The 26,961-nt window shown below is 50.4% G+C and overlaps 7 protein-coding genes across 7 annotated transcripts; 2 read left to right on the top strand and 5 right to left on the bottom strand.

The window, feature by feature from the left end:
• Positions 1-1,825: 1,825 nt before the first annotated feature.
• Positions 1,826-2,496, bottom strand: BROUX77_003045 (uncharacterized protein; the record flags this gene model as incomplete). The annotated part of the gene is made up of 2 exons (XM_073747653.1): positions 1,826-2,422; positions 2,482-2,496. The coding sequence occupies 2 exons, from the start codon at positions 2,494-2,496 to the stop codon at positions 1,826-1,828; spliced, it is 612 nt and encodes a 203-aa protein (XP_073608127.1).
• A 219-nt stretch (positions 2,497-2,715) lies between these two features.
• On the bottom strand, positions 2,716-3,327 carry BROUX77_003044 (uncharacterized protein; the record flags this gene model as incomplete). Its single annotated transcript, XM_073747652.1, has 1 exon — positions 2,716-3,327. One exon carries the CDS (start codon positions 3,325-3,327, stop codon positions 2,716-2,718), a length of 612 nt encoding a protein of 203 aa, XP_073608126.1.
• Positions 3,328-3,842: 515 nt separating this feature from the next.
• BROUX77_003043 (uncharacterized protein) lies at positions 3,843-8,991 on the bottom strand (the record flags this gene model as incomplete). The annotated part of the gene is made up of 2 exons (XM_073747651.1): positions 3,843-8,769; positions 8,924-8,991. 2 exons carry the CDS (start codon positions 8,989-8,991, stop codon positions 3,843-3,845), a joined length of 4,995 nt encoding a protein of 1,664 aa, XP_073608125.1.
• Positions 8,992-11,885: 2,894 nt separating this feature from the next.
• On the bottom strand, positions 11,886-13,612 carry BROUX77_003042 (uncharacterized protein; the record flags this gene model as incomplete). The annotated part of the gene is made up of 3 exons (XM_073747650.1): positions 11,886-11,961; positions 12,028-13,372; positions 13,603-13,612. The coding sequence occupies 3 exons, from the start codon at positions 13,610-13,612 to the stop codon at positions 11,886-11,888; spliced, it is 1,431 nt and encodes a 476-aa protein (XP_073608124.1).
• Positions 13,613-14,313: 701 nt separating this feature from the next.
• Positions 14,314-15,956, top strand: BROUX77_003041 (uncharacterized protein; the record flags this gene model as incomplete). Its single annotated transcript, XM_073747649.1, has 2 exons — positions 14,314-14,502; positions 14,580-15,956. 2 exons carry the CDS (start codon positions 14,314-14,316, stop codon positions 15,954-15,956), a joined length of 1,566 nt encoding a protein of 521 aa, XP_073608123.1.
• A 322-nt stretch (positions 15,957-16,278) lies between these two features.
• BROUX77_003040 (uncharacterized protein) lies at positions 16,279-18,744 on the bottom strand (the record flags this gene model as incomplete). The annotated part of the gene is made up of 2 exons (XM_073747648.1): positions 16,279-18,594; positions 18,727-18,744. The coding sequence occupies 2 exons, from the start codon at positions 18,742-18,744 to the stop codon at positions 16,279-16,281; spliced, it is 2,334 nt and encodes a 777-aa protein (XP_073608122.1).
• Positions 18,745-24,097: 5,353 nt separating this feature from the next.
• On the top strand, positions 24,098-26,865 carry BROUX77_003039 (uncharacterized protein; the record flags this gene model as incomplete). The annotated part of the gene is made up of 4 exons (XM_073747647.1): positions 24,098-24,385; positions 24,460-24,759; positions 24,834-25,310; positions 25,369-26,865. The coding sequence occupies 4 exons, from the start codon at positions 24,098-24,100 to the stop codon at positions 26,863-26,865; spliced, it is 2,562 nt and encodes an 853-aa protein (XP_073608121.1).
• Between the last annotated feature and the right edge of the window lie 96 nt (positions 26,866-26,961).

Here is a 26,961-nt window from a genome sequence, read left to right as displayed (position 1 = left end):
GTGACAGCGCTATCATGAACGCTTTTGCTTCGTTGGAGAAGTGTTGACCTTTTCTACGGCCGGGACATATGAGGTCTGCAAGATGATGATCTGAAAGCATTGCGTTCAAAGGTTATGATGGTTCAAAATTGTGTAAGTATTGGTGAACAGGTGACCAAGTTTCGTAGCCTGATCTCATAGGTTTGAGGTTCCGCTGTAGTTAGGCAGGCCGTTATGTTGTGGTGTTGATAAAGTTGCAAGTTTGAAGCTGAAAGTTTTGACATTTCTCTATCCCTTCTTAATCAGGTCTGGATATCCGGCGTCGGTGATGGTCTATCCTGAACGCTCCAAAACATACGCCTTTTGTAAGCTTCTGTTGAGCCTAGGTACCGATGGACGGAAAATGGCCGGCTTTCCAGAAAGCTTAAAAAGGTGTCGACTCGCTCAAATCCAGGCTCCGAAAAAAATCTACTTTGGATGTCTCTTGAAGCGTCTTCCAAGGCATTGCGCTGCGGTTCTTGACAGCGAGTAAGGGCTGACAAGAGAGCTGAGCTAACAGTCACCTCTGTCGACCGATGGGGTCGTGATCTCACCGCCAGATTACCCTGTCTTGGGCGCTGCTGAGTTACGTCCACAGTGGAAGGAGATGGATTTGGCGACAGAAATGATGGCTGAGTCGAGTTCCCTGCTGGCTCTTGTGAGGGACCCTGACCATCAAGACCGGCACCGTTAAATGCGTCGATAGTCTCGGGTTGCGTCATTGCGATAGCGGGCGACGGGGAGTCATTGAATGCTTGTTCATAAAGCTTCCTCCGTGTAAGACCCTTGCGCCTTAGTGAAGGAGCCACATCAGGATTAGTTTGTTCCAAACTTGACCCTTGTTCATCGGTCGCACTGGGTTTACCGGTGGTATAGTTGTAGGAGACACCAGGCTTTCCCTCGATTTCTAAGAAGGCCGTCCACATCTTCACCATCATCTTGACTTTACGATTGACCCGTTCAGGAGGGGAGATCGTGTTAGGTCATCGGAGATGGGCTCCAGAAAAAAAAAGGGGGGGGGGGCGAACGGAGTCGACGGGGTGGCTGCGGCGATAGCCATATCGCCTTAAATATCGGGCGATGAAAAAGGCATTGTCGTGTTGCTCATTGTGGGATGGGTGAATGAGGTTATAATTATGGTTTGAAGTTTAAGCTGTAGAGTATTACGACTGTAGCATTCCCGGGAAGGTGAGCTGGGGAAGTGCGGGGAGGCGGCTGACACATCGGATCCACAATTACACAAAGTAGCATGATGTGTGAATGAGTAAGAGTGTGTTGATATCGATGACATATTCTCTCTCTCTATTCTAGGTTCTAGCCGTCCTCCTAGAGTCTCTTATATAGTTGTCGCATGTGAGTCTGTCGGCACACTCATCTATGTATGGTCATCATGTATGAGACTGTGGGGCACTCTTTTTCTGACACATGATAACCTATGAAAAGTTGTCAGAAAAAAGAGTGCCTCCTTACATAAATGAGGGTCTCACATGAGGGTTTCACATAGATGAGTACTCCCCTTACATAGATGAGTGCGCACATGACTGGACATACGAGGAGTATATAAAGGACACCAGGAGGACACCCAAAACCTAGAACAGAGGGAGTTAATAGATAATCGATTCACACAAAAGTGCATTGGGTACATAGGATTCATTATGCAAGCGGCCATGTACCTTTTGTGCATATTCGTCAATCGTTTATATTTACATACGTTTACCTTTCGATCAGGGCCTAAAACAACTGGATTTCACTAAGCAGATAGCTAATCCAAGGGTTGGTCTTGAGCCTAGGAGTGATTCAAATATCCTCATGAGTCATACAGAAAAGAGCCATCGTCATCCGCATCGCAATTTTCCCAAGAGTTATCCTCATCCGTAGATTCATAGTTCCAACCGTTGTTCTCATATTGAGCCTTGATGATAAGCCCGCGACAGTAGGCATACGCAAGCTTTGTAACAGCAATGGAGTTAGCTATCTCGCGGAAGTAAGAAACCCGGTCGTATGTCGTGGTCTTGTATTCCTGGGCGGCATTCCTCAAGTCGTCCTTGACCAAGTCAGCCCTGTCCCGCGTGCATGACGGCTGCAAAAAGCCCAACTGCAGGATGGTGGTGTCGCACTTATCCAGCACTAGGTTTTCCAAAGATATAGTCAACTTCTTGCTTGAATGATTCATACTGGTGTCGGCCAGAGCCAGGAATAGCTTAATCCACTCATGCTGCTCAAGGTTTAGTTCAACTAGACGGTCAAGTTGCTCGTCAAGTTGCTCGTTGCTGAACACCAGTTTGGTAGCTAGGCCCAGGAATGATAGTCGCAGTGTATCTAGCTGCGGCAGAAAAGCTTCAAGGACATATGTCATGACATCGAGACTTGCCGTCATCTTTCCCAGCTCCAGGCGGGTCAGCAGCTGAGATCGGTGGGGAATGACGCCATGTTGAGTCCAGCCCGGCCGGAAACACCGCCGACAGTATCTGGTAGCATCGTTTGGGGGATATGCTCACTACTATCCTCGTCAACAGCCTCGTCAAGTTCGGAAGAGCTACCAGATTCTAACTCATCATGAGGGTTGGAACCCAGGGGCTTAAAATAGTCGGAGATGCTAGGAAGTGGCTCGCCCTTGCTACTCAACTCATGGGCGCATTTCGCATCGACGGCAAGTGAAGTCAGAAGCTTCTCCGTTGTTTCAATATTGCGAGCCCATCAAAAGTCAAGCTTCAGCGTGCGCAGCTCGGGCGTCCCGGACAGTAGAAAGCCGAGTGGCGAGGGCCCGTTGTCTTCAAACAGAAACGGTTCACTAATTGAGAGGTGCACCTCATTGACACCCAGCAACATGGGGCGGATGATGGCTCGCGTAGATTCGGGGATATAGAAGATCGCTGTAGTGATGGCCGCGCTGGGCCGGAACTCAACCCAAGTCGGGATAGGGGAGGTGCCACTTTCCAAGTTGATGGAGGAAATTTTGCACTCGGCAAATGCTGCGGCGAGAATCGGCCCCTGGAAATGTGCAATGCCCATAAACCCCTTTACTTTCGACGACAACACAGACGTGAGACTGGTGAGAGCCGGCAGCCCGCGCATGGCTTCCTCCAACATGCCAATGTGCGTGCCAGTTAACACGGCAGACTCCATCAGACACTTTGTATATTCATCAACGTCGTTTCCCGGTAGGTGAACCCGAAGATGCTTGACGTAGTCCCTGATGGTCTTGTGTTTTGAGACTGCATTCAGCTGTTTCAAACCAGCAATGGACATGACAATATTGTACGTGTGAAAGAAGTAATTGTAGTAGGGAAGTGCCAGCCGATGGTTCATTGCGCTGTTGGCGATTCGCAAGTTGCCCACGTCCTTGGCCGAGACTTTCTATGGCATCTTCGACTACGTCTCGGCCGGAAGTCTCGCTATGGGATGGTCCTTAAGCACATTGGCGCCGGCGCCGGCGCCAGCAGAGGCACTTTCTGGGTCCATGATAGCGGCGGTGATGGGTGAAAGACAGAGTGCCAAAGATTTTATTAATAAGAAAGAGTGGTAGTTATGTTCAACCTTGAACCAAGTTGCATAAATATTAGGCACATGTATACACATCTCAATAGCTTTAAGATAGGGTTAGGGCTACACACATGTCAAAGTTTGGTGACATCGTCGCCTTGTGCAAACTACATTCATACCACCGCCAAACTAAATACAGATCATGAGGAATCAAAACACATTCAGGCTATAGGATTAATGTCTAGAGTCACAAACAAGAAAAAGGACCAAACAATCATACTCTGACATAGCAAAGAAAAAAAAAGGACCCCTTTCCTTCCACTCACTCTCTTCTTTTTGTTTTAGCCAGATTCACTCACATCCACCAACTGGGTAGCATCGAATGCCTTCTTCGCAGCTGCGAGCAGACTGTCATATTCTCCGCTCGTCTCACACATGCCTCTGAAGATGCCCTGGTCCATGAGCATCAGTTCGTATGGGTGCGCAAATTCCTTGACCTCGCCCTTGTCCAGCACCAGCACGCGGTCGTAGTCGACAATCGTTTGCAGCCGGTGCGCAATTGTGATGATGGTGCTGGTCAGCTCGCGGATCGTGCCCTGGATCTTGGAGTCGGTTGAGTAGTCAATCGACGCCGTCGCCTCGTCCATCAGGAGAACCTTGGGATTCCGGAGCATAGCACGCGCTAGACACAGAAGCTGGCGCTGGCCCTGGGACAAGTTGTTGCCCGACTCGCTGACCGGAGAAGACAGGTCCAAGAAGATGTTCTTGTTCGACTCCGAGGGCGTCAATACTCCCGACGGTACACCAGGTGTTTCATCAGGTCCAATCAGCTGTACGCGACGCAGGGCAGAGAATATAGCCTCGTCGTTAAAAGTTTCAAAAGGATCAAGGTTTGTGCGCAGAGTGCCCTGGAAGAGGGTGGGGTCTTGCGGTACAATGGTGATGTTGCTGCGCAGATCTTCCAGGCCAATGGTGCTAACATCCATCCCGTCAACCACAATCTTGCCCGTCTCTGCTTCAAGCGCACGGAATAGAGCCAAGGCTAGAGAACTCTTGCCTGCTCCAGTCCGACCAACAATACCAACCTTTTGCCGGGGCTCAATCTTGAATGAGACATTGCGCAGCACGGGGTCCAGATCTTCACGGTAACGAGTAGTGTAGTCGACGAACTCGACACTTCCCTCTACGGGCCAGTTCTGAGGCGGGCGGTTGTTCTCGATGATGGCAGGAGCCTCTTGGTCCACATCAATGTACTCCTGGATACGCTCGACCGAGTTCATGTTCTGCTCGTTCATCGCATAGAGTCTGACCAGCCATAGGATGTTCTCAGTAAATGAAATAGCGTAACTCAAAGAAATACCAGCAGCGCCGGGGTCAATTTTGCCAATGCTCAAAACAATGAACACACCAGCAGAGAACGAGACCAGATCACCAAGCATGTCACTACGCAGAGCAAGCCAGCGGTTGCAGGCCCACAGGTAGATGAAAGGGCGAGACTGCGTGTTAATCTTGGTCAAGTTTTCGCGTATGAAGCGACGTTCATCGCCGTAGGCACGGATGGTCGTCATACCGCTGAGCGTTTCGCCGAATTGCTGGAATAGAGGACTGCGCTGCACCGACTCCAGGCGCTTGAGATCACGAGACGCATTGATGTAGAGCACTCCGACTGCTAGGAAGAGTAGGGTGATGAAGAAAGCAGCTACTAGGAATAGAGGCGTAATAGAAGCAATCAGAACAATGGTGATAATGATGCCAAGTGCGCAGCCCGCCACACTAAGAGCGATGGGAGCGATTTCTTGATCAATAGCTTCTAGGTCTTTGCTGAATCGGTTCATGATCTGGCCCAGGGGAGTAACATCGAAGAACTTGAACTTGGCACGGGTGACAGACTCAATGAGGCGTGAATGGATGGAGCGGGAAGCAGTTAGAGATCCGTAGAACACCCAAATGTCACGCAAGAAAGCGGCAAAAGCGCCAACCAGGCCAATTATGGCAAGCACAGTAATGTAGTACGTTGCGTTAACCTCGGGATGGTCGGGCTGCGTTTCGTTTGATCCAGCAATAGCGAACCAAGACTGAGGGGTGAGGTAGGTAGCGGAAGCGGTGAAACCTGAAGAAGAGATGCCGGCTTGCACTTGAGCACCCTGGGAATGGACGCTCATGGCAGACATTTGGTTTTCAGTGGACACGTATTGGTTACTCCATTCGCGAACCCAGATGCTGCTAGCAACAGTGCTCAGTTGTTGAAGCCAGAAAACAGCAAGTGCCACGACCCAGAACCACCAGGATCCCATAGCCTTGAGATAGAGAATGAGGACCGACCACTTGACACTGCCAACAGCCTTGTTCTCTTCCATGGCGCTACGCTTGCTCCTCTTGGGCGTATCCTTCTTGGCAGTGCTCGCGTCGGCGGAGGAAACATCAGCAGTGCCATCGACGGCAGTTTCATTGCTTCCAGAGCCAACACTAGATGGAACGCGAGAAGGAAGTCGAGAAACCTCCCGAGAAACACCCTTGGACTTTTGGATATCTTCGCCAAGCTTGCCAGAATCAATGACGTCATCGGGGGTACCCTGGGCAACAATGCGACCGTTTTCCAAAACAACAACAAAGTCCGATGCGGGAACACAGAGCTGGGTATTGTGAGTTACCATGATACAAGTACGGCCACGCATCAAGGGACCCCGGATGCAGTTGGTGAAAATCCACTGGGCGGTGTGAGAGTCTACCGCACTCAAGCAATCATCAAGAATAATGTGTTCCGAGTTGGAGTACAGAGCGCGAGCCACAGAGATTCGCTGCTTCTGGCCACCCGAGAGCGAAATGCCCTTTTCACCAACCAGGGTATCGTCACCATCGTCCAGGATATCAAAGTCACGTTCCAGAGCACAGGCAACCACGACGGCTTTATACCGACCCTCGTCAAATGGAGCCGAGAACAAGATATTTTCCTTGATGGTAGCATTTACAAGCCAAGGAGATTGAGCAGCGTAAGCCAGAGTGTTGGCAAGGCCAGTCTCAGGATTAACGGGAACATCCTCACGGCTGCAACCACCAGGACAATAAACGCGGCCCTTTATCAAGGTCATCTCACCAATGAGAGCCATAAGCAGAGACGACTTACCAGCACCAGTGGATCCGGCAATGATATTCAGCTTGCCAATCTGGAAGTCAACGTTGAGGTCAAGTAAACGGAAGGCCATAGAACCATCTTCACGGACTGCATTCTTGCCACCCCAAATGAAGGTAGCATCACGGATTCCAATGACACGGTTGCCCTCTTCGTCAACATTTTCCTTGCCAAGTTGGTCATATTTCTCGGTCTCTTCTTCCATGAGGAATTCTTCGATACGGTCGATGGAAACCTTGGTTTCTTGTACGTGGGCGATCATATCACCAAACTGGTCGAGCGGGATGCGGAGAAGCATGAACAGTGACATGGCAGTGAAAGCGGTCGAAGGGAGAAGGGCTTTCTTCTCAATCAGAGTGTACGACACAAAGGTGAAAAAGGTAATCAGGACAGGAACAGAGTTCCAGATGACAACAGCGATTGACCAGAGAATGTAGCGCGAGCGCAGGGCAGTAATTTCCTTCTCTCGCTTTTCGTCAACCATGGCGCCGAAGCGGCGCTCCCAAGCAAAATACTTGATGATGCGGATGTTTTGCAGGATTTCATTGGTGATGTTGATACGCTTGTCGGTAGCAGTCATGATCTTCTTGGAGGTGGTGCTGAAGCCGAGAGCAAGACTGTAGTTCACGGGCAAGAGGATTACCATGACGACAAAGCCAGGAATTGAACTGCGGCCCATGACTTGCCACAGGAGAACAATCGCAAGTGTGAGCTGGACAGGTGCAGCGGCGCAGAGAAAATGGAGATAGGCTGTAATCTCAGCGACCTTGAAACTGTCAACAGACATCAGGTTGATAATGGTTCCCAGGTTGGCCTGTTCGTCATCGTCATTCTTGTCGGCATCAGAGTCAGACTCGGAGTCGTCCTGTTTCTTCTTCTTAAGACCAAGCGCTCTCTTGGCGCGAGTCAGAATACCATTGTCTTCATCATCGTCGGTTTTCTTGGACTTTTTCTTGTCTTCACCAAGGGTCTTTTCATTTCCGGAGGCAGCTTTGCGGCGAAGTGCTTTGGCGTAGATTTCACCAACCATGATTGCGCGAATGCGAATGCAAATCTTGCGGCCAGTCCACAGTGCCATTCCGTCGGCGAAGGAGCGAACAAAGTCGACGGTTGGGAGAAGAATGACATAGAGCCAGAGGACGTTCTTCGGCGCAACGCCAGGCTGCTCAATGTACTTTACAATGGCGCGCAGAAGCAGGGTCGGAACAAAAGTTAGAGCGCCACCCAGAGCAGCCATGAGGCACTGGTACAGCAGCATTCCCTTGAAGTACTTAAGCAAGTGGAAAGCAAGGGTCGTCGTTTTCTTCACTGAGCGGTAGTTGGAGATAACAGCAGCAGCCTTATCCTTGGGAAGCAAGTTCCAGACCGTTTCAATTTCCATGGTCTTCTTGTAGCCCTGCCAAATAATGGTATCAACCCAGCCAAAGGTAGCGAGCGAAAGCAGAGAAGCCAGTGGCTCGCGCGAGGGCTCAATACCATCCTCCCATTCCAGGACGACAGTCTTGTTGCCTTTGCGCTCAGTTAGGGCGATTAGCCAGAGCAGCGAGGACAAGATGAACTGGACAATTGAGATATTGCGCTCAACCAGACTGGCCGAGTTCACCAGAGCTGAGCGGAACAATACTAGATTGATGAGCCAAAGGCAGCAGTAGATGGTGGCGGTGTGGTTCCAGAGATGGGGCACACGCCACTTGGAGTGGCCCAAGAAGAGACGCAGGCCAGCAATTATGAGCACGTAAGACCAGGAAACTGTGCCAGCAATGGGACCAGCAACAGCTCTGGAATTGAGAAGCGTGTAAACATTGATAAATACGAGACCGGCAATGGCGAGAACTTCGACGATAATCAAGAAGTGCTCGGCGGGAGCCTTGTCGGCTTGCACGACGGAGCCGCGTGTTGTAGTTTTCGCGAGGGCTAAACGGCCGCCATTGATCTCAACATCGTCTTCGGAAGAGTCGCCCAATTCTGCTTCGGCAGCGGTGTCTGGAGGCAGGTCGGTGTGTTGATGGGCGGCATCACTGCTTATAGAGATGTATCCATCGTGTGAGTTGGATTTCCAGTGGCGTGATAGTGCGCTGATGACGAGTTGTAGGCATGAGATCGACACAATGGTTATGGGCAAAGCGATTGACAAATATCTAGAGCAAAGTAGCCGTGCGTGTTAGCAATGGGTTTTACCTCGGAACAGCCACGCCGTTTCTTGTGGAAGTGCGCGACGCAGCAGTTGTACACAAGCAGCCGATTGGGAGACTGGGACGGAACATGAAGAGAAGGGCATGAGCTTAGACTGACTGTGTCTTAAAACAGGCCGTGAAATCATCGACCTCCCAAATGGGCCAAGAACAAGTCTCGGGCGCCATGGGAACAGCGATGGGGGGACGTATGGTGATGGCCAAGGCAACAACAAGATGCGGGTGCTTCTAGCTAGAGACAAGCTTGCAAGGCGCGTCCTAAATAGGAAGAACAGCACTCTGGTGGTGAGTGCGATGAAAAACCAGAGCTGGCGACAGATTAGAGACGCAGGAGAACGATGATGCCCAGTTGGAATAGGACACTGGTGGAAAAGAAAAAAGAAAAGAAAGAAGAAAAAAAAAGAAAAAAAGGAAACCTGGTTAAGACTGCTGGTGAAGGAGAACGAAAAAGAGCACCGTCGATCAAGCAGACCAGGGATATAAGCTGAGAGAGCAAGCAGCACGTATAGTTAGTTGGGTATTTGTACTTTTACACAAGAAATCAATAGCGCAAAGGATTTTCAACAGAGACGAGCGAGAAGCTCATAGCCAGAAAACCAGTGCGGCGGCGGTGAGGGTTAAAGGGAAGGAAGAAAGAGGAAGAAAAATAGGAGGGGGAGAAAAAAGGCGTGAAGTAAGAAGTGGTAGTTAACTAGTTAATAAATGGTGTGTTAACGCCAACGTTAATCTCGACGGGGCCGTGAGTCGCAAGTGCAGCGGCGTCGGGAGGCTATTGCCAGTGTGAACAAGCGCAATTACCACAATAGTCATCAAGTCGGTGTATCTACTATGAGTCGACTTAATAATCAATCATAATCCAGAGAGATCCCGCTAGGCAGATGTATGTATGTGCATACATACATACATATGTATATACAAGTTACTTCCTCCGTCCGCAACAACGTCGTCGCGTCTGCTACCTTCTTCCTTCTAGTCCCTCCAGCGCCCACTAGCCAGTGGCAACACGCCCCATGGAATGAATAATAATGAGGGCCTTCTATCAACTACAGTGAGAAAAAATGAAGGGCACGAAAAAAGGCCCCCAGTTGGTCTTAGATTGAGGCTGACATGGCAAAATGGGCGAAAAATACAGATAAATTCCTGCCGTTGTGTGAGGCTGCCAATCGTAGCTATCGGCAAATAAGCTTTTTTTCCCTCTCGTATGGTGGCGTGTGAAACGTCATGCTCATTCTGGCTGCCAGACCAGACCAGATCAGATCAGACGGTTGGGGTTAGTAGCGCGATAACTATGCTAAACATGAGCGATTGTAGACACCTTTCCGCTGGCCGATTTCTCAAAGGCTTCTTTCTCAGCGCCTCTTGATCTCGCCCCCAATTCGCCACCCCGCGCCTACAAACTCGACGAATACTGGGGGGCTGCCATTGCAACGATAGCCCAGGATTAGTTTGCCTGGTACTACTACAAGCCCGCCCACAGCCCGGACAAGTCCAAACCCCCATCATCATATCATGCATGTATATATGTATGTACATACATACATACATCCATATGCATCAGCCCGGCCCTCTCCAATGTCACGCCGGTGGAACACGCCGACGACAACGCAGCCAATCACCAACTTCCGGAAGGCCGTGCCACTAACCTGCCACCTGCCATCTGCTATCTGCCGCCTGCCACCAGCTGCTATCCGATCCCGAATGCGAATAGCACATGCATCAATCCGGAGCACCTTGGCAGTCTGCCGGGCCAATTCCGCCGCCACTGCCGCTGCCGCTGAGAACATGTGTACAGTAGCCTATGCCATGATACATCCGTCAAGAAAAACAGATTTAACCAACTATAACTAACTACTACCACACCATCCGACGCGTTTTGCCTACTCGATGGTGTTCAAAAAGTTCCGATCCATCCTTCACGCGCACCTTCCTCTTCCAGCACTGGCTCTATCTTAGCATAAGGGATTTTTGTGCGCTTTATCTTGAATTTTTCTGCTTCATTCATGATCTTGAAACTGTGACCCTCTTGAAAATTGACTTTGTCGTCACCAAAATTCAATAGACTTATCACACCACACCACACCACAATCTTGCTCCTACCTCCTTTTTTGTATCTGTTATTACCCACATTGCGGTGACTGAACTAGCCGACAGCGTAGGCTCCGCTTGTTAATCGCCCTGCCCCTGTTCGCCATATCGTGCTATGGCAGCCAACTTGGCCATCTCTAGGGTTAACTAACTGTAACCCAACACACGGTGTAACTTCATCTGCAAGTCGCAAACTGGATTCTTTGTATCCCCAAACTTGTAATGTCCATTCCAGAACTGCTAACATGCTAGCTGCCCTTGGTCTGACTCGAGATTGTCTTTACGTCCTTGTCAGAGACAAGACAAGACAACACCGAGCTTTGATCTAATTGAGACTTTTTCCTCTTGAGCTTAATACGAGTTTCTCACACAACATAAAGGCCAAGAGCACTTTTCATAGTCCAGGTCAAGTGCTCGTCCAGTCAAGCTCGCAAAGCCATTTTTTTGGGCCAACTATATCGCGACATCCCAGTAATAACGGTCTCCTGCCATTGTTTGAAGCCTTATCTGATGTAAAATGCTAGAAAGGTAACGTACAATTGAGTTGTGCTTGCAGTAACTTGAACATGCTCAAGACCAGGATACCTGCGATGTTTTTTCTTGATTTCATAGGGACAGTCCACTACTTATCAGATCATCTAGTTGTGTGTGTGCTCAACAAAAGAAACGAGACATCAGACCACCCCATCCAAAAGAAAGCAGTACAAAAAAAAGCCAAGGCGAAAGGCCAACAACGAAATAAACAAGACAACATGATGTATGACGGAGCAAAGGAAAAGAAAGAGACGACAAAAGCAGACCGCGTATATGAGCAGAGAGTAGACGGTTATACCATGGCTTTAAAAAACAAAAAAATCCAATTGTGTTGGTATTACACAAGGAGTGGATCATCTAGACTCCATTCTCCTTCTAACCCTCTTCTCAATGACGAGACAAAAGGTAATTTAAATAAACCACATGTTACGTCATGTGCTACCTTAGGCCATGATCATACCCTTCATGCTGGCCATGTCACCCTCCTTGGCAGCAATCTCGAAATATCCGTAGATGATGCTATAGACAAAATGTTAGTAAACGTATTTTTAAAAAAGACAGCACAAGAAGAGAAGGAAAACTTACGTCACCGCAAGCAGGGTACCGGTACCGGATCCAAGAGCACCCATTAGATCACTGGCAACAGACAGAGCACCAATCGTGGCACCACCAAAGGCGGCAGCAGTAGGAATAATGCGCTTCAGCTCCTTGTACATGCTCTGGTCACGGTGGCCAGCCATAACAAGACCCTGGTCCTTCAGCTGCTTGGCAACATCGCGAGGGCTTGAGCCCGAAACCTCAATCCAGGTCTTGGAGAAGATGGCGCAAGCAGTCAGCATGTAGGTGATGTACAGGACGGTGTGGATAGGGTCCAGAAGAGCATCCTTGAAGTTCAGGGGAGGCGACATGTAGTAGACCAGACCAGAGATAGCCTGCAGCTGCGAAGAGCCCTCCTTAGCCTCCCAGACACCGAAAAGACGAACGATGAGGTTCTCCGAGAAGCGCGAGTATAGCATCTGGCTAATCAGGAAGATGTTGGAAGACAGGGCAGACTGCAGCATGATGGGCATGTTGGAGGTGTAGAACAGGCGGACGGGGTACGAGCCACGAGCACCACGCTGGCGCGAGGACTTGACAGGAATTTCAACGCGGAAGCCCTGCAGGTAGATGACCACAAGGAAGATCACGATAGTCGACAGCAGGTTCATCACGTTGGGCAGGTTCTGGCGGTAGAAAGCCTCCTGCAGAGCGCGTTGCTTGTTGGGCCAGGTCAGGAGCAAATGGAAGAGGGCAAGGATGGCACCCTCAAACTCGGGGCCACGGCCAGTGTTGATGGTAGTGGGCGAGAAGGCCTTCCAAACGATTGACTCGCAGATGTTGGTAGCAATAAACAACGAGACACCGCTGCCCAGACCATAGCCCTTCTGCAGAAGCTCGTCCAGCAGAATGACAATCATACCGGCAACGAAGAGCTGGAGGATCAGAAGGAACACGATACCAGCACCCAGGTCGGAGGGGGGGCCGTAGAGACCAGAGAAGACGTAGACGGTAGCAGTGCCGGCCGACAGGATGAAGGCAAACAGCTTCTGAGCGCTCTGGTAAAGCTCGCGGTCGGACTTGAGCTCCAGGTTGACATCAATCATGTGGGTACCAGCCAGGAGCTGGAAGACCATACCAGAAGAGATGATGGGGGTGATACCCAGTTCCATGAGGGTACCACGGTTACTGGCCATAACCATACGTAGCCAGTATAGGGGATCGGAGTTGTCAGATGAGACAATGCCGTACAGGGGCATCTGGCTCATGACCAGGAAGATGAGCAGGGTGAGCGCCGTCCACATCAGCTTCTGGTTGAACGGGATCTTGGTTTCGGGCTGCTGAACCTCGGGGAGGAACGGCACAAAGGGCTTGACGAGGTCAAGGAAGCGAACTGTGGCGATGGAAAAAGAGGTGTTAGCATCGTGGCCTTTGGATTGGCAGCTGAATGATTCATCGCGGCTTCGCAAGACGCCACCGAGGGCTATAGTGGCAGCAATTGAAAGGGCGCAACAATGGCGGTGCGTAGAGTGAGGCGTTGATTTAAGGCTCGAGTCGCGATGGCCATATTTATGGATGAAAGTTGAACTAATGAGATTATCGCGGAAGTTTGTGAATACTTACGGGAACTCATGATGGGCGAATGTTATAGACAAGAGCTAGGAAACACGATAGGGACGGAGAAAAAAGGACAGGAAACAACACCACTCGGTGATAGCTGAGCAATCAATTGCTCTTGCTCGAGTAGTTGACGATGGGGGTTGAAGAAAAAAAGAAAAAAAAAAAGACTTGACGAGAAAGAAGGAGAGATGATAGAGACGGGAAGAAGAGGAAGAAGACGCCTTTTTGGGGGACACGCTGGAGCTGGCGATCTGGCTTCAAAAAACAGAGCCCGCAAAACGGACGATGTGGCCAATTTGGCCACCCAGCTAAAGCAGGCTAGCTGGCTCCAAGGCACGCTTGCACGTGACCGCCGTACTGGGCTAAACCGGATACTGGGTTAGGAGCCGCTTGGTTTGGTGTCATCGCTAAGCTTACAGCGGCTGGCTTTAGTGCCCGCACCACTGAAAAGTCCATTGGTACACTGGAGAATCCAGCTTAACCTTGAGGCTTCTAGAAGGCACGATTAGATTTCCTGAGCTCATCCCTGCTTACATAACAACCCCAGACTTGAGAGAAAAATACCAACTAAAAACGCAAGTTAATTTTAAACGACAAGCTTGACGTCCCGCTGAAACATGGTGTAAAGATTTATTGTGAAATGCACAGCACGCACCAGCTTCGCCGGAACTTTACGATAGTCTCGTCAAAGCCATGATCTGATTTCTGCCAGGAATGGCTTTGCTTCCACAGATTATCCAGACTCTCGCTTCCCGCTTCACCTCGCTCGTCTTTTCCTCGGCGCACAAGCCAGCACTGACTCTCTCGGCGTCCTCCGCTGTCTACGCCGCCATGTCCGTAAAAGCGAAGCCCGTAGACCCACTGGTCGTCATCCTGGGCTCAACAGGCACCGGCAAGTCTGATGTACATACCGCACTTGTTCTTGCTACGGAGGCCACACGACATCAGACCACTAACATGCACTCGCACGTATTTTCTAGTTGGCGGTTGAACTGGCCGTTCGCTTTGGCGGTGAAATTATCAACGCAGATGCAATGCAAATGTACCGTGGCTTGCCAGTTGTCAGCAATCAAATAACCGAGGCCGAGCAGCGGGGCGTTCCGCATCATTTGCTGGCTCACATCAGCCTAGACGAGGAAACATGGGCTGTGGGTGACTGGAAGCGGAAAACTCAAGCTCTGATTGAAGACATCCGAAGCAGAGGGAAGCTTCCTATTGTTGTGGGCGGTACTCACTACTACTTGAATGGCCTCTTGTTCGAGGACAACTTGGTAACGGGTGAGACCGACAAGGTCACGGAGTTTCCGATTTTAGATGAGCCAACAGACGTTCTGTATGCTAAACTCAAGGAGGTTGACCCCGTAATGGCCGCCAGATGGCACCCGAATGATAGGCGCAAAATTCGACGGTCATTGGAAATATTTCTGCGCATGGGATGTAAGGCATCCGATATTTATGCAGAGCAACGACTCCGACAGCAAGGCTCAGTCGCAGGACTCACTGAGGTTCCAGGCGATTCCAAGCCATGGGAAACACTGTTATTCTGGGTCTATTCCGAACCCGAGACTCTCAAGACCCGGCTGGACAAGCGAGTCGACAAGATGGAACATGTGGGCCTGATGGCTGAAATTCAGGAAATGTTCGCCTATCTGGCCGCTAAAAAAGCCACAGGCTCTCCGGTTGACATGACCCGCGGCATCTGGCAGACCATCGGCTTCAAGGAATTCCGCGCATACCTTGAGATGACCAACAGCAAATCTGCTCAGACCGACGCTGCGACTCTAGAAGCTCTGAAAGTGCAAGCCATTGAGGACATGAAGACTGCGACACGACAGTACGCACGATCACAAATCCGGTGGATCCGGCGCAAGCTTATCCCATTGTTGAAGGAAGAGCCCGATGCTATAGGGAAGCTATTTCTCGTTGACAGCACCGATGTCTCCGCCTACGCGCACACCGTCGTAGGGTCAGCGGCAACTCTCACTCAGGCTTTTCTTAATGGCGATACTCTACCAGCACCAGAGGAAGTTTCCGATGTTGCTAGAGACCAACTGCGTGCTGCCGATGAGCCAGTGAAGCCCCGCACGATCCCTATCAAGAAGACATGCGAGCTGTGTCACCTAACCTTGGTATCCGAAGACCAGTGGCAGAAACATATAAAGAGTCGGCGACACCATAGAGTGGCCAAGAACGCCAAAAAGCGGGCTCTTGCAACCATTCCTGGTCAGGATGTCCAAGATGTGTTAGTAGCGGATGAAGCGATGGTTAACGAGGAAGCTGTCAATGAAGAGACCATTGACGATTTGGGGTTTCATGAACCAGATGAAAACACCAACCAGCAACAAAGTTGTCAATAATTATACTTGTCAGACCAACCCAATCATCACTTTGGTTTGCAAGATGATACCAGAGAAACGTATTTTCAAGTCAGTAGGTAAAAAAAGGGTTAACGTACAAATACAAGATCCCATAGATAGGATAACTCGTTATCCAAATGAATTGGGGGTTAACAAAAAGAAAACAAATCCGAAGCCGCCATTAAATTCCCAAGAAAAATACAAGAATACATATACACTAAACTCCATCCAAGCACTCAGCATTTTAGGCCATGTCCATGCTGTGAGAGGTACGACATGGGGTGTTCTCAGATGCTTTTCCTTTTTTCGCCTTTTCCATTCTCTACAGGCCAATCTCGGCCTTGACCCATTTCTCCAGACCACCGCGAGCAATGATTTCCTGAACATTAGGAGGCAGCTCGCCAACCTTCTGGCTCCACGACTCACCACCCTCGCCCTCCGTCACAGTGACCTTGGAGCGACGGACGTCCCACGTCAGCTTCCAGCCCGTGCGGCGGGTCGGCAGCGTCTCGCCGTCCTTGAAGGTTTCACGCAGGCGCTTGATGAGGCGCGGCACCTCGACGCCCATGAGCGCGTTGTTGATGGAGTTGCGGCTGAAGATGTTGCCGAAACTGCCAGACACAACCAGCGGAATTTGCTTGGCCAGAATGGCAGTGGCGGCCTGCTCGCGCGAAGAGCCGCAGCCAAAGTTGAAGCCAGCCACTAGAATGTCGCCAGCTTTAGCAACGTTGCGGAACTCGGTGTCGTAGTTCTCCATGCATACCTGAGCCATGGTCTCCTTGGGAACATTGTCCTGATAGGTGTATTTGCCGGGGTAGATACCGTCAGTGTTGATGTTATCGGCATCACACCACACAATCTCGCCTTCAATCTTCTCTGGGAATCCATCGAGAATTTCAGTCAGAGATTCACTATCAGACTCGGCGGGGGTGGCAGCAGCGCCAGAGCCAGCTGTTTCACCAGCCGCGTTCTTCTCACCCTCAGCAGCAAGAGCCTCAGCCTCGGCAATGAGCTTCTCCAAGGCAGACTCGATGGTCTGGGTCTTGTCAGCAAGGTAATCGCCGCTACCCTCGCCAATGATGACCTTCTCAACACCTTCAGGCTTCTCGTACCACCCAGGGCCGGCAATCTTGCCCTTGAGGGCACTGGCGGCAACAATCTCGGGACTGGCAAGGTAGGCCTTGGCAGCAGTGGAACCCATACGGCCCTTGAAATTACGATTGCTAGCACTGACGCCAACCTCTCCAGGCTCCAAAAGACCGGTGCCCAGACCGATGCAAGGACCACAGCCAGCGGGGAGAGTCTCGGCACCAGCTTCGACCAGAACCTGCCAGTCACCGGCGGCCTCGGCAGCCTTTTGCTCAGGAATAGACGCCGCAGCAATGTAGAACTTGACGCCATCGGCAATCTTGGGGGTCTGGCCATTGGCAGCAGCCTCCTTGAAGACACGAGCAGCAGCGGCAATATCCGACGAACGAGAGTTGGTGCAGGAAACCAGATAGGCTTTGTTGACAGTGATGTCTTGGGCTTCAAGGTCGCGCAGAGGAGTAGCAACCTTGACAGAGTTGGGGCCGGCGACGAAGGGAGACAGAGTTGATAGGTTCAAGTACAGCTCCTTGGCATAAGTAGCCCCTTTATCAGCCTCCAGTGGGTTGTCGAACAGTTCATCCAAAGCTTCGTGGGTGAACTTGCCCTTGCCAGCTTCTCCAAGAACAGCGGAAGATGTGGCCTTGGCGCGCAACCATGACTGAAGAACGCTGTCGATAGGGAAGAGACCACTGAGAGCGCCCCACTCAGTAGTCATGTTGGCAATGGTTAGACGGTCATCAACGGGGATGGAGCGCAGGGTCTGGTCAGAGCCAGTGAACTCAATGGCGTGGTTCAGCACATCATCTTTGTTGAACAAACCACAGAGAGCAACGATGACATCCTTTCCAGTCACACCAGCAGGCATAATTCCAGTCAAGGTGACCTTGGCAATGGGGGGGATCTGCCACCATGTGCGGCCCGTGGCCCAGATAGAAGCGGCATCAGTACGAACCATCGGGGTTCCCAGGCAGCCCACACCACCGTACATGTTAGAGTGACTGTCTGAGGCAACCGTAACAGTTCCGGGCCAGGCATAGCCCTCCTCAACCATAATCTGGTGACCAATACCACGGCCAGCAGGGTAAAAGTCAACGCCGTGGTTCTTGGCGAACTCCTCAATTTGCCGGTACTTCTTCAGGTTGTTCTCAGACTTGTTCTGAACATCGTGATCGAGAGTCATGACGACCTGGCGGTTGTTGTGAATAGTAGAAGCACCAATAGACATGAACTTGAGCGCAACGGGCCACGAGTTATCGTGGGTCATGCAGTGATGAGGCGACAGCGTAACATAGTCGCCCGACTTGACCTTCTTCCCCTCTGGCAGACCAACCGAGTAGCGCTGCACAATCTTTTCCGTCAGGGTTTGCGGGTTCTCGGGCACGGGGTCGGAGATGAAGCTGAAGGCGGATAGGACATCGGCGTTCAGGGCGCGGACGGTAGTCGAAAAGGGAGAATTGAATACGGCAGCATGGCGGCGCACGGAAGGCAACCGAGACCGAGTCGTGAGAGACGGCAGATGGCGGGCAGCAGAAAGTGCCAGAGCCCTAGTCTTTAAAGCGCAAACCAAACGAGTTAGCAGTCCAAACATCACTACGCTAGCGGCAACGAATATCGGAGACCAGGCGCATTTGGCCTATAATTGCTTGATAGCCAGAAGTCAAGGAGATTCGTATTCACTTACACTGGCCCGGGGGAACATGATGGGCTTCAATTGGCTGGTATTGGCCGGCGGCTGGTGTGGGAATATTCAAGCAATTCTCGCCCTGAGAGCAGTGACGAAGGAGGCAGAAAGAAAACAAAACTCCCCCACGACGACGACAAACTAAAAATTGCTTGACAACTTTGAGAGTAGCTGGGGTGTCAGTAGAGTGGAAAATCCTGGAGCAAGACTGGCCAATGAGGGCCACGGTAAATAGCCTGCCATCCATGTATATGCGCTGACTAAGCATGTGATTCTGAGTGGAGTGACAACCTTGGGAAATAGTGATGATATTCTTGGTGTTTTGTTCAACAACACCCAAGACAACGCGCAATAACATGCCTTCTTTCACTTGAAAAGAACCCAGATTTGCGTGAACAATGACATTGTAACATTGCAGGCATGTCGGGGGCTTTCCACCTTTTCAAGATTCCTAGGGATAATCTTCGTCTTGAAGCAACTCTGGCGCGACGTAACTGAGGATCAAATAACTGAACACTTCCCAAACTGTTACAGACAGCTGCAGTTATCAATATGTAAGTGGACGGCCTTTTGCTTCGGGTTATAACTACCGCTTGATCACTAGCAATGACTATCTCGAGCGGTTTCACGCGTCATCGAATTATATGCCTATGTATTATCCATCCACGTAAATGGTGCAGAAAACATGCATCCCCAAAAGTAGCACAAGACAATATTTTGTAATTATGCATTAGCTACATGAGTTTAAGAAAAGCCTCCGAGGAACCTGTCAGCTCGATATGATTTCTGAATGCAGGTTCCGTTGAAACTTCGTCGCAACTCATTCTCTAGCAAAGAACGCTCGCGTCTTGTCGGATCGAGCCGAGGCCACAGGCCTGTCGAAGTTCGGGCCAGGAGGAGAAAAGTCTGGCATTTACTTTTATAGGAGAAGCCACAGCTGTCACGGCGTTAACCTTGTTTCCGTGTGGTGGGTCAGTCCAAAGGATTGTGGTGGTGAGCTTGACCACCCAGTGCTTGTAGCTCTAGTGAGAGTGTGGAAACCAAGTGGCTCAGAGTAGGCCGGGAGTTGGGGCGATTGATGATCAAAGCCTGTGGCTGGCACTCAACAACAGTTCAGAGACGTCTGTTTGTAAGATAAATAACTAGTTATTCAAGACTTGAGAGATGATATATCTAAGCCATGTTGATGATGTGACTACTCCTACTCACATTCTCTAGGTTGGAATCATGGATAGGAACATGTGTGCATACATAGGCAAGTGATAATATAATGATCAAGGCTCGGCAAATTTCACCAACCCGGTCCAAATAAAGAAGATTCAGCCGAAAAATAGTGGCTGAAGGAGTCCGAGAAAAAGAAGCGCCTCCGCATAGAGGTTGCCAAGCGGCCAAGGGGTTACACATGATTTGTCTTGTTTAGTAGACAAGCGGAGGGGTGATGCTACACTATAGGCAGCAGCTTTATCGATCAACACTCCTTGCAGGGCTGTGAGGAATGCTTCTTCGTGAATGTGCTGAGAGCGAGTTCCGCATAAGCGGGAGGGGGCTCTGCTTGTATGTACATATGTACATACATAACTCTATACACATATACATGCCAGTCATGCTACTAACTGGTCAGTACTACATAATACCTGTATAGTTAGTCATAAGTACTTGACAGTTGCGAAAAGAAAAGAAAGTCAACAATTGGGTTCCAGACGAATCCAAGCAAGTAGTGTTTTGGGCCAACCCACATGAGTGCTTGTTCTGCTTCTATGCGTGAATCTACACTTGTAGACTTGTATAGCAGCACAGCAAGGGAGACTTGACTGCTGCAAAGGCGAAAATACAAGCCACATAGGACTTTGATATAAGCGCCCTTGTTAGGGGTTGAGCCTGAGCTTAAGCTCCGTGTCTTATGGCCATGTTTTTGAGGCAGGCCTCCCAGGAGAAGTCAGAAGCTTGACCACAGGCCTGACCACGATGTATGTACTACACGCGCTGTATAGCTAGTTCATGATAACATGGTTATGGATAACTAACTACATCCATACCCAACGACCACACATGCACATATGCGCAAGCGTATCAGTACCAGTACCAGTACCAGTACCAGTACCAGTATCAATCAACGTATGTATGTTGTAGTTACATACACAGAGTACAGCTCACTATAGCGCCCCTGAAACGGCGCTTTCGTACCGTGTGGCATTCACATATGCGTAGATGTACTTATGGCTATACATGAACAAAATATCTCGGGTCGGAACCCGAGCTGTGACCTAGAATCCCGTGCATGAGAGTTTGTCCACGTGCCAAACGGACGGTGAGACTCGCCGCAGGCCGACGGACAGGGTAGAGCTTCCCATAAAGTTGGGATGAGACTTGGGAAACAACCACCAATATCACTATACCCTAGCTATTATAGAGTAGGGGGATTCGCATAATCAAAGCCATCCTAGTCATGTCCCTTGTAATTATAGTGTATAGATAGAGTGCCTGGGTCACCAACAGCATCCACTATGGGAGAATGAAGTCAATGACGAGGGGCAAATGTAAGCACAGATACGGATTTGTTTCTAGAATATAGATCTTCCATTCACCCAACACGACGCTGTACATGTGCTGTGAAACATGCTGAGCAAGTGTTTCATGTCTTGTCATTAATAAGTAATGGAAGTCTGGGGAAGCCAGAAGAAGAAAGGAGCACTGTAGAGCTTTGGTCAAGAAAGCCAAGCCTGTCCTGTTCTCGTGATTGTCAAGCTGTCCTCACAACCCCTCCACCGCCAACTATGTGCCACAGGCCCGAGTATAGATATCCATATAGCCATGCTACAATAGAAACTATGGTGTGATGTGGAATCGGAATGTGGGTAATCACAAGTAGCAAAAGACTTGATATCGGGAGGTGGGGGATGAATAGATGACTATACAGATGCACAATAGTCATATAGCAAAGTGCTTGTCCTGGTCGTCGCACTTTGCCACTATGAGAGTATAATGGCGATGGCCACCATCACAGCAAACAGATCATGGACTGATAAAGAGAGAAAACTAAAACTTCGTCGTGTCATGCACCCTGCCTGACCCTGGCGATCTTCTTGTTTTGCCGCCAGACCATGCAGCCTCAGTGCCCCGTTCCCGTTCCCGTTCCCGTTCTCCTTCACCAATAATCACACAAGGACAAGTATACATAAGCGGAGAGACTGACATCCCCATTGCCAGCAGAGAGCGGCGTTTGGCGGCTCGCGGCTCGCGGCTGGCGGTTTGCCGCTTAGAGCTCGTCAATCCTCGACTATCGGCCCTCGACTATCGGCCTTGGACAATTTCCCATTCATAGCGTGTGCCGTCTAGCAATGAGATCCAAGTTCTCCATAGGCCACAGTTGCACTAGTATGTGCCTCCAAGCTGCTTGATCAACCTTGAGTTTTCTCTAGGTATCCCGTTGTCTTGGGTGGAGAGCATGTCCCTCCCAATACCAACCTCCATTTCTCGTCTCGTTTTTTGGTGATAATTGTAGGCGATGATCAACTAGCTGTGGTTATCATTAAATGGGTGTTATCAATAATCTGCATTTGCCTGATTTGCGGTAGTACTGAATCAACCCTAGCAGTAAAACACAGGGTTATTCAAGTGCATCAGAATTAGATGCCACCTCTGCCAGGACTCCGAAAATTTTTCTTCACTTTTCGTGTCTTTGATGTTTTGTGCTTGATTTCTCAGCAGAAGAGTCTCAACCGCCCTGTGCCCACGGCTGCTGACCCAAAGAACGCTCTTGCCTTGCAAGTGGTATACATTCTGGTGGTGTACTTGTGTGTATCATGGGATTTGTAAGTCTATATCAACGTGTGTACGTGGATATCATGGAAGTGTGGATGAATGCACAATTTCGGAGAGTGTGCATATGAGTCCGAATAGTGGATACAAAAGCCTCCGGCTCCAGCGTGGTCGAGCCAAAGATACCGAGCCAAGAAACTGTAGTCATAGACCTACAGTGGGGAAAAAAACAAGCTGCCCGGGACCAAACACCAGGAACAGTAATAGTCTGCGGGGTGAGGGGAGTGGAGTTCAGGGCGGCCGGCAGCCGATAATGGTGCTTGTGCGTGTGCTCGTCCCAATAAAGCTTCTGTCCACTGCGGAAAAGTAACAGTGGCCGGCTTTTGTATGTGTACGGACTATATATTTCTCCGAGCGTTTCGAGAAAAATGCACATTTTATTGTCGCTTGTTGCTCAACTCCTGTTGCTTGTCTGTATGTGTGTAATCCGTTCCGTGCCAAGCTTCTTGCAATGCCACATTCCGTGCCCTTCAAAGGTCCCTTTTTTTTCATGGCCTGCAACCTCAGCTTTTGTGTCATGCCACCGATTCCCAACAGCAGATTTTTGCTGGAAGCTGGATCTCGAGCCGCAAAAGCCAGCAGCAGCAGGCCGTGAAGCCGTTGGGCTGGGCCAAAGATGGAAGCCTATGCATGTAGGGTCTGGCCTGCTGCCAGGGTTAGAGGGGCTGGGCAAGGCCCGGGCATCCAGGTCAAGTTAGTGGCTTGAGGGGGTCCAAGGGCCTGTAAAACAGCGATCAGAGGGCGCTTACAGGGATGAGCTTCACCAACAGCGGCACCTAAGCTGGTGCCTAGAGTGTCATAAGCGAGCCTGCGGGAAAAGTAAATTAAAGCACTTTTCAGGTTTCTTTTCTACATTAGCCCCCAACTTTCTAGAAGTTCATGAACTTGGCACCCCCCAGAGCCCCTCTTCGACTGTGTTTTCACCCTTCGTCATCATTACACCTTAAAGACAAACTCACAACCCGTGGCCCAGAACAACTCCGACATCAAACCGCACCCCTTTGGCTCGACGCCTTTCTTCTTCGTCGTTTTTATTTTCTATTTTTATTTTATTTTTCCTCCAGCTCTTCACAACCCCGACTCCATTTCCGCTCTGTGAATGCTTACTCTCTGTTGTAAAATTTTCCCATCATCGATTGCACGTTCTCGTAATCGGAATCGGGTGGCCCCGCCTACTTCCACTCGCAGCGCAGTCTCCTCTCACATATCGCCATAGTTATCATACAAGTACAGGCACATCGACGCCTTCCCAGTGGTAAAGCACAGGCCCAGCTCAACTTCGGCATCGGTGCGCCCTCCTCCATTGTCCCTTTTGTTGCCACCGGTATTGATACTTCTGGCACAAGCTCTGGCTGGCCTTCGCTCTGATAGCTACACGTACTTGGCTGCTCCAACCGCCAAGACCCGCCGCCCATTATTAGCTTTGGTCGGCACCACATCGGCCTCTGAACCTGTTCTTCTTGCTTCTCCCTTTCCGTTGCGCCGACACCACACACAGCGAGTCTGTTGGTCTGCCGTCGCCAAAGCCACAGCTTGTTTCTTGACGTTCCAGATGTCCTACATCACCTCTCCCAGTGTCAATGGCAACAGTCCCGTCAGGCCGAGCCCCGGTGCGGCTTCAGACATGACGTTGGCCAGTCCTATCATGAGCAGCAACGCCTCGACTCCGGTGCGGACGCCCAGCCAGCACCAAGCTGCCACGCCCACTCCTATTGCTTCTACTGCCACTGCTCCCGGGGCCGCCACGGCAACGAAAGCTCCACGGATATTGGCCTGCGTCTTGTGCCAGCACCGAAAAATCAAATGCGATCGCAATATGCCATGCTCCAACTGCATCAAGGTCGGCCTTTACTCTTCGCGCGCCCTCCACTAAACATTTGTCTTGTCTTGCTAACCCTCTCCCTTGATGCTTAGGCCAACGCCGCCTGTACACCCAGCACACCAGCCCCCGCCAGAAAACGACGTCGGCCAAACCAAGACCTTCAAGAACGCCTTGCGCGATGTGAGGAGCTACTCAAGTCCTACTATGCTACCGGTGCTTCCGTCTCAAGCATGAGCACCGCATCCTCGACCCCCGCAGACAGCACTACTGATACTGAGCTGGCGCCCTATCCTCCCACCTCGACGTCCTTTACACAAACGGGTCGTGTGGTCATGGAAGATGGCACGACTCGTTTCACTGACAATGCTCTTTGGAGCAAATTTTACGATGAGGTAGGCCTTGCCTGACAAATTTGCTTCAAAACCCCTCTCGCTGTTGGCCTTGCATCCTAACACTCGGACTGCAGCTTACCGCCATGCGCCAAATCATCAACACCCAGGACAACGGTGGCGAAGACATTAGCATTGGCTCCGAAAGCACAAGTCCCGACGAATTAACCGATCTCATGATGACCGACTATTCCAACATGTCGCTGCGCGATGTCCAGCCTGAGCCTGTCCAAATGTTTCGCCTCTGGCAAGTTTTTTTAGACAGAGTTAATCCCCTCATCAAGATTGTGCACGTCCCTACTATCCAGCGCTATATTGTCGATGCTGCAGGCTACTCTAGTACTAGCCTCCCAGCCAACTACCAACCGCTGATCTTTTCCATCTTCAACATGGCCGTTTATTCGTTGACCGATATGGAGTGTCGGCAAATGCTGGGTGTTACCCGGGACGAAGCCTTGAAAAAGTATACACATGGTGTGCGCACTGCTTTGTCCAATGTCAATTTTATGCAGACATACGATATCCCCATTCTACAGGGGCTTTATCTGTACTCGGTAAGCCTGGAGCTCTCCCGAATGCCTGTCTCTGAATAGCTACGCTAACTCGCACTAGATCTCTCTTTCCGGAAAGGTTGATCCCCACTCACATTGGATTTTTGGCGGTCTCTGCATGCGTATTTGTCAAAAGATGGGCCTTCACCGAGATGGTGAGGTTCTAGGGCTGTCGCCATTTGAAACCGAAATGCGACGCAGAATCTGGTGGCAGGTGGTTTTGCACGATGCCGGAAATGCACTAATGACAGGCATGAGTGTCAATGTTATCCCGTCTTTTTGGGATACCAAACTACCTTCTAACGTCAATGATGCCGACATGTTCCCCGGTTCCACCGAGCCTATCGAGTCCCGCGATGGTCCTACCGAGATGGGATTCTCGCTTATTTCATACGAGCTTGGTCGTTTCATGATCCGCAGTCATGGAATGGCTGGTTTTGAAACCGCCATGATGGGAGTAGATCCTGAAAGTGGCCGCGTTCTAAATAAGCTCGACCTTGAACTGGTGGACAAGTATCGTACCTGGGTTCGTGATTTTAAGCAGAAAATCGAGGTCCTCGCCGAAAAGTACTTGGATCCAACAGCCGGACCCATGCACGAAGCCTCGAGCTTGTTGGTGGACTTTATTGTCAAAAAGTTGATGGAAGTTCTTGATCCTGTGGAGGAGGACATGCCCCAACCCAACCCCGACGACTTTGATTTTAAGGACAGAATGTTCCGACTTGGTGTCATGAATCTCGAGAGTCATTTGGAGCTATACAATGTCATGGAGCGACTCAACTTTCTATGGTTCGCTAAGACTCACTTCTCCACTGACGTCATGGTCATGGTGGCTGGCCGGCTTATGAAGTGCCTGACTGGACCATTTGTTGAACGCGCCTGGATTGCCATTAACAAAACCTACCACTACCATCCCGAGCTTTTGGATGTGACCAAGAGAGCTACACAACTGCTGGGTGCCGCTCTTCTCAGAGGCTGGGCTGGAAGAGAAGCTGCTCTAGCTGCTATCGGAGAGTCTGCTCTTACACCAGCCTGCATATTGGAGCTACGCACCCGCTTACCAAACCATTCTAACGACTCTTTCTCGGACGATGCCATGTCGGAGCCCCTTATTCCGCCATCCCTCGAAGCTCCCATGTCAGGCATGCCGATGGGAGCCATGCGCGGCGCCAACTCGAATATCCACGTAGTTAACCCCAACACCATCAACAACCCCGTCCCCGGAACTGAGAATCTTGACCCTTCGATTGACCAGCTCATTGGTGGCTATCTGAATGTGGCCCAGTTTGACTGGGATATGTGGCAAGAAGGAAATACTCAAAACAACAACCAAATACCAATGAATACCGGCGATATTCCTGCCCCCAATACGGCCCGCACACCTCAGACACCCATGATGCACAACTTTGACGGCGTCCTCCAGTCCAACTCGAACTCCCTTCCGGCCAACATCCCCGGGTTCGGAAATCTTCCCATCGTCCATGGGTTCCCCATGAACGGGCCCGATATGCACACAAGCCCCGATGGACAAAAGCAACATGCACCTGCACCTTGGTGAATAGACGGACTGTCGATTGCATAACAGCTTAATCCCGATCCAACCCCGATAGCCATGCACCTCTTTTGGGTTTTCATGTATAATAGTGTATAGTGC

Source organism: Berkeleyomyces rouxiae (assembly GCF_048999995.1).
Source record: "Berkeleyomyces rouxiae strain 22BRR77 chromosome Unknown BrBRR77_ptg000002l, whole genome shotgun sequence".
NCBI classification, from domain to species: Eukaryota; Fungi; Ascomycota; class Sordariomycetes; order Microascales; family Ceratocystidaceae; genus Berkeleyomyces; species Berkeleyomyces rouxiae.
The sequence above is the reverse complement of the archived record's forward strand: the minus strand, read 5'-3'. Positions and strand labels throughout refer to the sequence as shown.